At 42.4% G+C, this 12,640-nt stretch overlaps 1 protein-coding gene across 1 annotated transcript; it reads right to left on the reverse strand.

Moving 5' to 3' along the window:
- Positions 1-6,068: 6,068 nt before the first annotated feature.
- On the reverse strand, positions 6,069-12,055 carry FABP5 (fatty acid binding protein 5). Its single transcript, XM_005897263.3, is given in 5 exon segments — positions 6,069-7,487; positions 8,168-8,269; positions 8,629-8,740; positions 8,742-8,799; positions 11,896-12,055. Coding segments are annotated over 5 exon segments (405 nt in total). The 5' UTR covers positions 11,975-12,055; the 3' UTR covers positions 6,069-7,433.
- Between the last annotated feature and the right edge of the window lie 585 nt (positions 12,056-12,640).

Below are 12,640 nucleotides of genomic sequence, written 5' to 3' on the forward strand. Positions count from 1 at the left end.
TGAATTTAGTGGTTAGGGCAAGTGCCTGAGTCAGCAACCTTCATTTCTATATTTGGTTATGCAATTTGCTGAAAATCATTGTCAAACCAATTGTTTCATTTATGAAAGAAGTCTTTATTCTCTTACATGTAACTTTTCTGAACTTCTGTGTGAGCACTATCGTCATTGCTACTGTTCTGAAATTGAACTACATCCTGGGATTTTTCTCTTTTGTATTTCTTTTACTAATGATCTGGTTGGAGAATCAATAAACCAACAAAGTAAGCAAGCAAGAAACAAACTAAACCAGAAACCAGGGCCTTGGTGGCATACCCCATAGCTTTCACACAACAGAGCAGTACCTACTACAGAGAAGAAACGAAGAATGGAGGCCCTCGGAATTGTGCCCAAGCCAACATCAGGGTCTTGTGTAAAGCCCAGCAAACGAGAAAGAATAAAACCACACATCATTAATAATCTTGTCAATGAGGTTGACTTTAGAATGAACACTTCCCTCACTCTAAATCTTTAACTGTGTAAAGGAAAAAATGTGTTCTTTGCTAAAATATCAATAGTTAAATTGCATCTTGGTGGCAAAATATTTTGTAGTATAGAAGTTTCCTTTAATCACATGCTACAACTCTAGAACTTTGTGAGGTCAGTTTTGTTTGCAGCCTGGCAATTCCTAACCTATATTATAAGGAAAGCTAAGTGCTATGGCCAATGGCTCATAGTCGCTCAGACAAGTCCAACTCTTTGAGACCCCATGGACTGTAACCCATCAGTCTCCTCTGTCCATGGAATTCTCCAGGCAAGAATACTGGTATGGGTAGCCATTCCCTTCTTCACCGATCTTCCCAACCCAGGGATTGAACCCAGGTCTCCAGGATTGCAGGGAGATTCTTTACCATCTGAGCCACCAGGAAAGCCCAAGTGCTATAGGGACTATCTGAAGGGTAAATATTTCCAGGTGTATTTATTTTCTTCTTTGTACTTTTCTGGAGTATTTCTAATATGCTATTTATCATTAAATATATAGATCAATTTGCATTATTTTCATTTTTATTACAGATATAAGAAATTAAGCACCCCAATCCCAAGAGATAACCACTGTTAACATTTTTCTGCATTTTCCTACATATATGCACATATTGTTACACAAATGGGACAACATGTACATAATTTTTTTAACTTTTACTTTATATTAGACCATAGTTGATTTATAAAATTGTGTTAGTTTCAGGTGTACAGCAAAGTGATTCAGTTTTACATATACATGTATCTATTCTTTTTCAAATTCTTTCCCACTTAGTTTATTACACAGTATCTAGCAGGTTACATAGGAGAAGGCAATGGCACCCCACTCCAGTACTCTTGCCTGGAAAATCCCATGGACAGAGGAGCCTGGTAGGCTGCCATCCATGGGGTCGCACAGAGTCGGACACGACTGAAGCGACTTAGCAGCAGCAGCAGGTTACATGGTAGGTCCTTGTTGGTTTTCTATCTTAAATATAGTAGTTTGTACATGTCAATCCCAAACTCCCAAACATAATATTTTATAGTCAGGATATTTTTTCACCTTAGAGAGCAATGTGAGGCTTCTTCCAAGCTCTTCTTCATCTTATTCTTTTTAATGCTTGTTAGTATGTTATAGTATGGACATATCATGATTATTTAACCAATCCCCCATTTCTAGAAAATTATGTGCTTTCCAATTCTCTGCTAGTATAAACAGCACTTTGAACATCCTTGTTACTAAATTTTCAACCATTAGCAATCTCTTTTTTCTAAGACAACAGAAGATGAAGTCAGCTCGTCTACCATCAGACAAAGATTAATTGTTCCCTTTGTTACCAAAACTACAGCTCAGCGTCTCAGACACTCCTGGATTCACAAATAAATGCTTCCGGACAAAACCACTCCTATTAGCTGAACTTACGTCGTTGTGTTCCCAAGTAATTTCTCAGTATTTTACCAGCTCTTTGTCATGTTAAAGAAACTTAAATATATGTATATTTTGTGCAGTATTTCCAGCTGTTTTTAGTAAGAAGAATTTACAAATATCAAGTTTTCCATTACCAACAGTAAAACTATGACATTTTTTGTGTGCTCTGGCATTTCCTACTTGAGACCCTCCAGGGTTTCCCTTGACCCAGACAAAGGCAAATCCCAGGTCCTACAGACCCTGTGTTCTCCTCAGATCTCGGACTGCATCTTTGTTTCTGATGTCCCTCGTTACTTCTCTGTCCATCAGCATCTGTCATTGTGTCTTTTTGTCTCTACAAAGGGCTTTAGGAATTGCTCACACCTGCAATGGCACCCCACTCCAGTACTCTTGCCTGGAAAATCCCATGGACAGAGGAGCTTGGTAGGCTGCAGTCCATGGGGTCGCACAGAGTTGGACACGACTGAAGCGACTTAGCAGCAGTAGCAACAGCAGCAGCCCAGAACACTACACCCCCAGATGTTACTTGATCGCCTTCTGCTCATGAGTCATATCTGGGTTCAAACAATACCTCCTTTAAGAGGTCTCCTGGCCATCCCAGATAGAGTGTTTACTACTTGATTTCATTTTTTCTCTTGTTGCATCTATCACTCCATGCCATTTAGTTTTATCATGGGTGTTCCATCTTTTCTCACTAGAATGTCATCCCATGAAAAGGACTCTGGCCCTGCTCTCTCTCATTCCCCTATCATGTATCACCAGCACTTTTTAAAAGTGCTCTGTAAAAAGTATTATTTCCCGTTCATACATTTTCAAAGTGTGCGGTTTGGGAGGAGGAGATGGACTTGTTCTTAAGTAAATGTTCATGTATAATCTGATGACAGAGCATGACAGACTAGATGTCATAAGACTTTCCAGTTACTGCAGGACCAGTCACTCGTCATTCCATCCTGCCTTCACAGTATTTCACAACATGTCTCACTCAACTTTTTAAACCAGTTCACCATCTTCATTAGTTCTTCCCACTAACCCACATCACATGTGACCCACCAAACAGCAGTGGATTCTAAGAGGGCAGCAAGAAAAGAGAGAATAGTGAGTACATGAAACCCAGGGAAAAGTTATAATTATTCTCATAAACTTGTAAGTAATTTAAAATACAACATCAATAATTATTAATTAATAAACACTAAAAGTTGAGCTAATAGCCTCAGGTGAGCTGGCAACACTAAAATCTAGGTGCTAAAAACATGGGTCTCAGCCTTTGTATGGTCTGGCACAATTTCAAATACCAGAATTTTGAGAAAACATTTGAAAAGATTAAGACTCAAGAAACTGATGTCAGCAATCAAAGCAAAATCATTATACTAGCATAAAGCAAAGCTACATATTGTCTACAAAGACCTCACAGGCATGATATGTCATAACTTTGCATCCTTGTGCTTTTCTTAGTCGCTCTGCTGCTGCTGCTGCTGCTGCTGCTAAGTCGCTTCAGTCGTGTCCAACTCTGTGCAGCCCCATAGACGGCAGCCCACCAGGCTCCCCTGTCCCTGGGATTCTCCAAGCAAGAACACTGGAGTGGGTTGCCATTTCCTTTTCCAATGCATGAAAGTGAAAGTGAAGTCACTCAGTTGTGTCCGACTGGTAGCAACCCCATGGACTGCAGACCACCAGGCTCCTCTGTCCATGGGATTTTCCAGGCAAGAGTACTGGAGTAGATTGCCATGCCCTTCTCCAGGGGATCTTCCCAACCCAGGGATTGAACCGGGGTCTCCTGCATTGCAGGTCCTTCTGCAGCCTTAGGCGTTTATATTCTGCTTGAAGAGAACAGTCAGTGCCCTTGCCGTGCTCAGGGACATAATCCAAAAGTTAAGTCATCTCTTGGTTGTACATTTTCCCTTAGTGAGAGTTTGATTTATGTTAAACCATCTCATGTGTGATAAATTATACCTTGTCTGCACTCCATTCCACAAATAACTCAGGTCACATTCTGTTTGACAGACATTGCCTGTTGGCAGAATGCTCAGCTGTAGTAAAATAAATTTTAAATGTTGAGTAAAAGACCTGATTAAGTTGAAAGATTTGTACAAAGGTAATAAATATGGTTTTAAAATGCAAATGGAAGTAAAATCATAAAGGGTCATAAATACTAAAATGTTAAATAGTCACAGAAAAGCCATTGATTTACTAATGAATTTATTCACTTAACAGATATTTATTGAGCATCTTCTATGTGCTGGGTTGTCTCCTAAGTGAGTGATAGAGAATATGATAAAAAAAAACAAAGCCCACTTCTTCACAGAGCTTACTTTTCTGTGAGAGTAACAGATAGCAACAACAACAAAAAACTTTTTTAAGTCAAAACCCAAGTAAACATATACTTACTCAGGGTAGTGATAAGGGCAAAGGCAGCATAGGGGAATACAGAGTATGGGGGAGGAGTGGTAACAAACACACACAGCGTGGTCTAGGGATGACTCACTGCTAGGGTGACACTTGTGAAGAGGCTTAAAGGAAGTTAAGAAAAGTTGAGAAAGCCTGGGCTGCAGATTCCAAAGGGTAGATTGCAACAGGCAGTGGCAACCACAGGCGCAAAGGCCCCGAGGCAGGAATACACCTGTGACAAGGATGACCTACTGGAAGGGAATATTTGCAAGAAGAGTTAGTAGGAAAAGAAACTAAGAGGAGCGGAGATGCTGGGAACTTGGGAGACATGGGCAAGATCAAATAAGACCTCTGCAAATACTCTGGCTTCTCTTCTGAATGAAATGAGTAGCCAGTGGAGGGTTCTCACCAGAGGAGTGACATAGTTAAACATGCATTTTAAAATGATAGCTCTGGAAGAATAAAAATGCAAATAAGGAGATCAGGGGAGAGATAACAGTGGCATTTGAATCAGAGCTGTGGAGTTTGAACCAGAGCTGTGGAAGAGGTGAAAAGTACTCAAATTCTACATATAATATGAAAGTAAAGCTGAAATACTTTGCTAATGGATCAGGTATGATGTGGGAGAGAAAGATAGGAATTAAAGATGACTCTAAAGCATTTAGCCAAAGAATTGGATTGAAATGGAGGATACCGTAAGAGTAGGTTTGGAATCAAAATAAGACATTTGATTTTGGAAAACATGAGGTTAGCATTCTGTGCTGTCCGAATCAGCAGTTACTGATTATATATTGGCATTAACATTTACATATTAATTAATGAAAGTTAAATTTTTAAATTCAATTCCTCAGTTGCATTTGCCATATTTTAAGTGCTGAGTATGGAGAAGGAAATGGCAACCCACTCCAGTTTTCTTGCCTAGGAAATCCCATGGACAGAGGAACCTGGTGGTCTCTAGTCCACGGGGTTGCAAACAGTCAGACACAACTGAGCAACTGAACAACATGGCAGAAAGAAGGGCTTGATTGACACCAGATAATAGGAAGTTGAACTATATTTGTTCTTGTTCCACCCAGTGGTTCTCAACTAGGTATGGTAGGATACCCTTAGAAGACATCTGAAAATGTATAGGATATTTGGGATAGACTAATGGGTGTCATGGGCATTTTGTGGCAACGATCTTAGGACACTGACTTGTCACAGTCCAGCACAATGAAGACAAGTTCTCTCATTCAAAATGTCAACAGCTTCTCCATGGGAAAAGCGTGAGTCTGCCCTCCCTTTAGCAATACTCCACATTCCATAAAGTGAAGCAATATAGACATTAGAACATGGTGCTGGTCTTAGTCAGATAAACTCGTGTACAATCTGTTCTGACTTCAACTTGCTGTATGGCTTGGGATCATTTTCCAGATCCTGAGACTTCATTTTCTTGTCTAAATAATGCAGAAAACAATTATTAACATACATCATCTAGGGTAGTTCTGAGAATTATGGAACTCTTTATAGTACTTGGCTCAGCGTTTGGCTCAGAAAGTCATATAAATGTACACTATTATTAGAAGTGGAAAAAGGGGATGAAAGAGGAAGTCCAATATAGAGACTTAACTAAGCAAGATATAAATTCAAATAGAAAAGGAAGTCTAGAGCAGCACTGTCCATCCAAAAATACGGATCAAAAAAAAAACAAAACTCCAAGTTTTTTTTCAGCACATGCAAAGTTTAAATGTTCCCCAGCCACATTAAAAAAAGCAAGAAACAGGTAAAATTAATTTTATTAATATACAATATTTAAGTAACCAACTATATCCAAAAATGTTATTTCCATATATAATCAATATAAAAATCAGAGGCATTTTCATTTTTTTGGTATCAAGTTCTTTAAATTTTATGTGTATTTTACTTACCCGGTGCTCAGCAGCCACGTGGGGCTACAGCACAGGGCTACAGCGTCAATGAATCCAACTCTTTCATTGACTACTAACGTTCAGTAATTAAGATTCTTACAAGTTAACATTTCAATGTATAGAGGGTGGTTTCATAAAAGTCTCAAGTATTACATTTACGAAATTTAACTCAGGATCTTCATATAAGCTGAGACATGCCAGAGTTGTAGAATGATCAGTTGTGAGTGGGCTCAACGAGTTGTAGGTTCTCATTCCAACTCCACAACTTCCTGTGTCCTTGAACAAGTTAGCTAGTCAAAAACCTGTGTTCTTACTTGCGGAAGAAATAATGGTACTAGCTCCCCAAGGATTGCCATGAGGATCACGTACATAGTTTTAGCCCAGTGCCTACAGAAACTTTCCAAATGTGAACTGTTGATATTTGCTATTTGGGTTGAGAAACAGGACAGAAGTCACTAGAATTCTAGTTATTCTTTATATATACACACAAGTATTTCAGAGTTGAATTGCTTTTTTAATTACTTCTGTTAATAAAACAAGAGAAAATTGCATGCTCTCAAAGCTGAGCGTTTGTCACAGTAAGTGCAATGATTTGTCCCTGTGTTCAGATATAACTCAACCTCTGGAAGACAGTCTGGCACCTGGTAGGTCCTCAGAAAGTTTATTAAACGAATTTCTGGCTACAGAATTCCTGAGCAGTAGTTATAAACACACTATTGAAAGTATGATTACTAGCCAATGATGGTGATTTAATCTTTATTCTTATATTTAAATTATAAAGTTTATGTAGCTGTTTTTCAATAAGAACAGTCTCTGCCACAAATTTAAGATTCTTAAGTTGATACAAAGTTCAAAACAAGATTAATGATTGGTAGCTTATTGGCCACAAAAGTAGTTCTATATATAAATTAGTAAATATAATCTCAATATGGTATCTTCAAGGCTATCCCATTTAGTCCATTTGTAAATGTTAAAACTCACCACTAAATTCCTCTAAAGTTTAAAAAAGCATGCAACACTGGTGTAGCACAAACAGATTTATTTACTAACCAAAGAGATGACCCTAATTAAACCAACACTTTGAAATAGTTTGTTTGTGATAAAGATAATTGAACACAATAATGAAAAAAAAAAACCCAGCAGTATGGAGATTTGCTCATTGAACTGAGCTTGTTCATCCTCGCAGCTAATTTCTGTGCAAAATGATGAGGGAATTTTTACTCTACTTTTTCATAGACCCGAGTACAGGTAACATTGTTCATGACGCATACCTAGGAGACAGAATGTCATTAAAAAGAGGCACGTTAGTCTTACATCACAGAGTAATGGTGGTAGTTGAATGCTAGGATCACAATCCTACAAAACATTGAAATCTGCTTCACAGATGGAGAAAATGCACTTTAGGATTCCTGGGTTTGAAAAGCTAGAGCCTGTTATTTATTTATGAGGTGTATACGCTTTACTGAAAACTACTGATTGGCAATATCTATTCATTTAGTTTTAGCAAATACTATTCCTCATTTTAAAGAAACAGAAAAATGTATGCTCAAGATTATATAGTCATTTTTCACAAACTGAAGGTTTGTGGCAACCCTGCACTGAGTAAGTCTATGGAGCCATTTTTTCCAACAGCATTTGCTCACTTCCTGTCTCTGTGTGACTCCCTTTACCGCAATGTTCCACTTCTTGTAGTGGTCTGGAATCGAACCTACAGTATCTCTGAGGTGTGTCTGCACTGTAAACGGAGCAGCAGAACACGGACTAGACCCAGCTCCTGCTATATCATCTTCTCTAGCTCCACAAAGGGCTTTCTTTAGTTATTAAGTATTCTTGTATTTATCTTGTTATCTGGCACTTTTTTTTCCTCCAACCTAGTTCTCCTGTTCATGATCAGTGATCTAGAACACTTATGTGAACTATGAATTCATATAAGACATATGATGTCACTTACCACCACTAATTTCCCATCTTCCAGTTTTCTTGTTATTGTGCTTTCCTTTCCATCCCATTCCTGATGTTGAACCAATGCGCCATCTGTAAAGTTGCAGACAGTCTGCCAAAATAAAGTATCCTTTTTAATCTTCCAGGGCACAATGAAAAAGAGTTTCTGTGACTTATAACCTCCTTAATCAACATTTTTTTATCTTTTCCTTTCTGAGTCTGCTTCACCTCATTAACCCATACTAATTTCATTCATAATGTAGTTTGTGCTTTTTAATCTAGATGTCCCTTAAAACTATTTTTACAAAACAGATTAAGTTGTTAAATCGGTGTTTTCATTAATTTGTCAAAACTCAATTCATAAAACAACTTGAGACTTTTTCATTAAGTTGTGGCCTGGAAGCAGTAAGAATGTTATTAATAGAGTTAATCATTCTGCAAGCTTCTGTGATATTATAAATTATAATTAACCTGAGTCTTTCTGCCATCAGCTGTGGTCTCTTCAAACTTCTCTCCCAGTTTACAGGAAAACTGTGTTGTTTTCAAAGTGCTCTCAGTCTTTATGCTGAGGTTTTTGCCATCAAGTGATGATACAGTCTGGTTTGGCCATCGCACCCACTTTTCGCAGAGCCATCCCCACTCCTGTAGAAAGTTATACCATGTTAGATACCTGGAAGACCAAATTTCCTGTTTACATAATAAAAGCAGTAATTCAATTGCAATCACCATGCTGTGCATATTTTCAACTATTCAGTCATCAATGGGGAAGGGAAGGCAATGGCAACCCACTCCAGTACTCTTGCCTGGAGAATCCCAGGGACGGGGGAGCCTGGTGGGCTGCTGTCTATGGGGTCGCACAGAGTCGGACAGGACTGAAGCGACTTAACAGCAGCAGTCATCAATAACTGTGAACATACACATATCCAGCACTTACCAAGTGCTAGTACTTGACAGTATACTATACTATTCATGGAAGCCTGGCAAGGACCTTGTGAGAGGTAGATAGTCTCCATCTGACAGATGAGTAAGTGAGGCTTTGATGTAACTTACTCAAGCTCATCCAGCTAAGCAGGGAGGTGCTGAGAACCAACAACGTAGGCAGCCTGGCTCTAAATCTCAGCTTTAAGACACCGTGCTTGTTGGCCCTCAGAAACTTAAGGAAGATACCCTGACTTCTATAATTTCCTCAGTTATGCCAACCACTGTATTATATGACACAGCAGTCGAGCACACAGTCTAGCACACAGGTCCCTGATAAATATTTAATTAGTAGACTACACAAAATCAGTATCAATCCTGAGATATTCAAATTGCAGTTTAAGAGTTAACCGCACAAACATGATGCTAACAAACAGGAAAAATCTTACCCTCAGAAAGAGTATTTCAGAACTCTGTAACTCAGATTACTCTATTAATACATTTATTTTATAATCTATGTATTTCCCCCTAATATTAACATTTAGTAGGAAACTTGGTTCTAGGCCAAATCTCAGTTTCATGGATGTGGCAACTACAGCCTAAGCAGAGTAACCAACTTGATGATGTCAGCCCAGCTTGACATGTCCCCACGGAGCCTTCTCTTTCACCAGCTAGGCACTGGTGCTTTGTTTCATTAGTTGAGTCATTATTTTCTCACTTTGGACAAATAAAGAAAGGGCTCTGCTCTTTCCACACCTTGACTGCTCTCTAATGAACTGTACCTTGACAACCTTCCTGACTCCAGAACTCTGGAAACAAGCCATCTGATAAACATGTTTGGTTTCAATGGGCAGAGAGACCGCCTACTGTGGTTCTCACTCAGGTGAACACACACATACGTATTTCTCCTTTGTGAGTGCAGTTAGTTGCTTTTTGTCCAGAGTCACTTTGATCAAGGTATAGAGGGGAGGAAAAAAAAATATTGCCTTGTTTTATTCACAGGATCATAAACACACTTAAGATTCACCAGAGCCAGACTTAACCAGCCATCGGCTAGAAGGTGTGTTTTTAAAGTACTTCAGGGTACTTCGGGGTCTAGGTCTTTGTAATGACTTCTTCACTCACTTAACATTTGGTAACAGAAAGTTACTATCTGCGGGAGGCTAGCTTCTAAAACAGCAGTTGTGTCAGACAGGATTTTTGCTATGCTTCACTTCCTAGGGGCCTGTGACAAAGGTTCATCTTTGCCAATCTACCCAATGTCACAATCAGCACTCTTTATCATTATCACTGGCTTACGAAAAAGACAACAGAAAATCCAACACCATTTTGAGCAAGAGAACTTGAATTTCCCTACAGAGACAAATCCTCCCTTGGAAGGCTTTTAAGAAGTGCTTCACTCTGTAGAACAGGCTCTAGGTTCATCTAGGTCATCTAGGTCACTAGAACTATCCTCAAGAGTGATGGTATGAACATTGGGGTACATGCATCTTTTACAATTTTGGTTTTCTCAGGGCATATACCCAGTAGTGGAGTTGCTAGGTATTAAGGCATATATATGGAATCTAGAAAAATGATACTGATGAACCTATCTGCAGGGAAGAAATAGAACTGCAGATATAGAGAATGGACTTATTGACACAGTGAGGGAGGAGAGAGAGGGAGGAATGCAGAAGGTAGCATCACACACACACACTATCAGCTGTAAGACGGATAACTGGCGAGAAGTTGTTGTGTAGAACTGGGAGCCCAGTCAGGTGCTCTGCGATGACCTGGAGGAATGGGGTGGGGGGAAGGGAGGGAGGCTTGGAAGGGAGCGGATACATGCATAATCATGGCTGGTTCCCCTTGCTGTGTGGCAGAAATCAACACAACGCTGCAAAAATTTAAAAAAAAAAAAAAATCAAGTGTCTTGGGCAAGGCCACGCCCATCTTGGATGCAGTTGGAAAGCAGCTGAAAGACCGGTAGTTTCTGACTGCGGTTTCCCGGCTAAGCCTCTCTGCCCTCCACCCTCTAGATGCAGAAGGTTGCAGGGCACTGCCACCCCGGGTACAGTCGACCTCACCGCGCTCCTCCCACACGCCACCTGGCCACCGCAGCGCCGAGTCAAGCAGTGCCAACAGGTCACTGTCGCCAGCGCCACTCCTCTGAGCCCCGCTCCGGGGCGTGGAGAGGAAGATGCCCTGATGCTCCACCGGGGGAGCCCGGCCAACCCAAAATGGCCCGACGCACACGGCGAAGGCGGGCGGGGGCTCTAGGGGTGGGGGAGATGCAACCGAGAGCGGAATGGAAGCTGAAGCGGTAGCCCGGATTTCGGCTGGAAACCGAGTCCGGGTGTAGAAGAGGGAGGGGACCCTGCGCGCCACCTGGGAACAAAAGATGCGGCAAGGTGGGTCAGGGCAAGTAGGTGCGGCCACGACCGGGCGAATGCGAGGGAGGGCAATGGCAGAAAAGCGGACGAGTGGTGGGGCAAGAAAATTCGGGAAAGTTAAGAGGGCCGCCTGCAGGGGGCGAAAGAAAAGAAGCTTGGGGTGGGAGGGGGTGAGCGCGCTAAAGGGCAGGAAAGCAGGGGTCGCGTGGGCCCGGGGAAAGCAGCAGAGAGAGGGACTGATCGAGGCCGACGGTCCGGGGAATCCGGGGCGGGCGCGAGGCGCTCTCCGATGCTCGCCTGCGATGAGGGTCGGAGGTGGAGGATAACAGGCTCGGGGGTGGGCGGCCACGCACGCCCAGCCTTTCAGCCTAGTATGCCGAAGTGGGCCTACGGATAGACAGCCCCACACACGTGCCACGTTGCAGTGCCGCATGGCGGGGAACCTTACCTACTTCCTTCATGTATTCGTCAAATCCTTTGCTCTCCACTAAGCGCCATCTTCCTACCAGCTGCTGAACGGTGGCCATGGTGGGTCCGAGCGGACAGGCGTGACAGGTGCGCTGCGGAGGATAGGGCGCCGGGAATCAGGCGTGCGGTTGGCGGGCCACGCGCGCGGCTTTATAAAGACGGAGCGCTTGCGCGGGCGGTGCCCGGCGGCCAATGAGAAGCGCGCCTCGCCTGCCCGCCCCGCCCCCGGCGCCCCTGGGCCTGGCTCCTGGGGTCCAAAAGAGCTAAACTGCTCCACCTGCCGCGGCCGCTGGGGCTCCGCGGGCTGTTCCTGCGAGCTGGGACTAGTCCTAGTTCGACGCGCCCCATGCCACCACGGACGCCAGCCCCTGCCCTTCCCGCGCCTCCGCACGCCCAGGAAGCCGGAGGGGCTACAGGCGGACCCGCCCCGGCTCTCTCGGGCCCGTTGATCCCAGGCCAAGCCGCAGCCCCTCTTCCCATTCGTGACACCCTCAAAGTATCGATTAGCCTTCGTTCGGTTCCCATGAATTGATGATCCCAGGAATTGATCAGTAGTTTAATTGACTGATCGATAAACTTCTTCGCCTCTTTAATCACTGCTGGGGCGAGGGTGGGGGGGAAACACCCTCCTGCAATAACCTGTTCCCACCCTCAGGCCACTCCCGGCCCAGCTAGGGCCTCGGAGGGCATCTAACCTGAGTTGAGTTAGGCTATCTTATCAGAAG

This window comes from Bos mutus, chromosome 14 (genome assembly GCF_027580195.1).
Source record: "Bos mutus isolate GX-2022 chromosome 14, NWIPB_WYAK_1.1, whole genome shotgun sequence".
In the NCBI taxonomy this organism is placed as follows: domain Eukaryota; kingdom Metazoa; phylum Chordata; class Mammalia; order Artiodactyla; family Bovidae; genus Bos; species Bos mutus.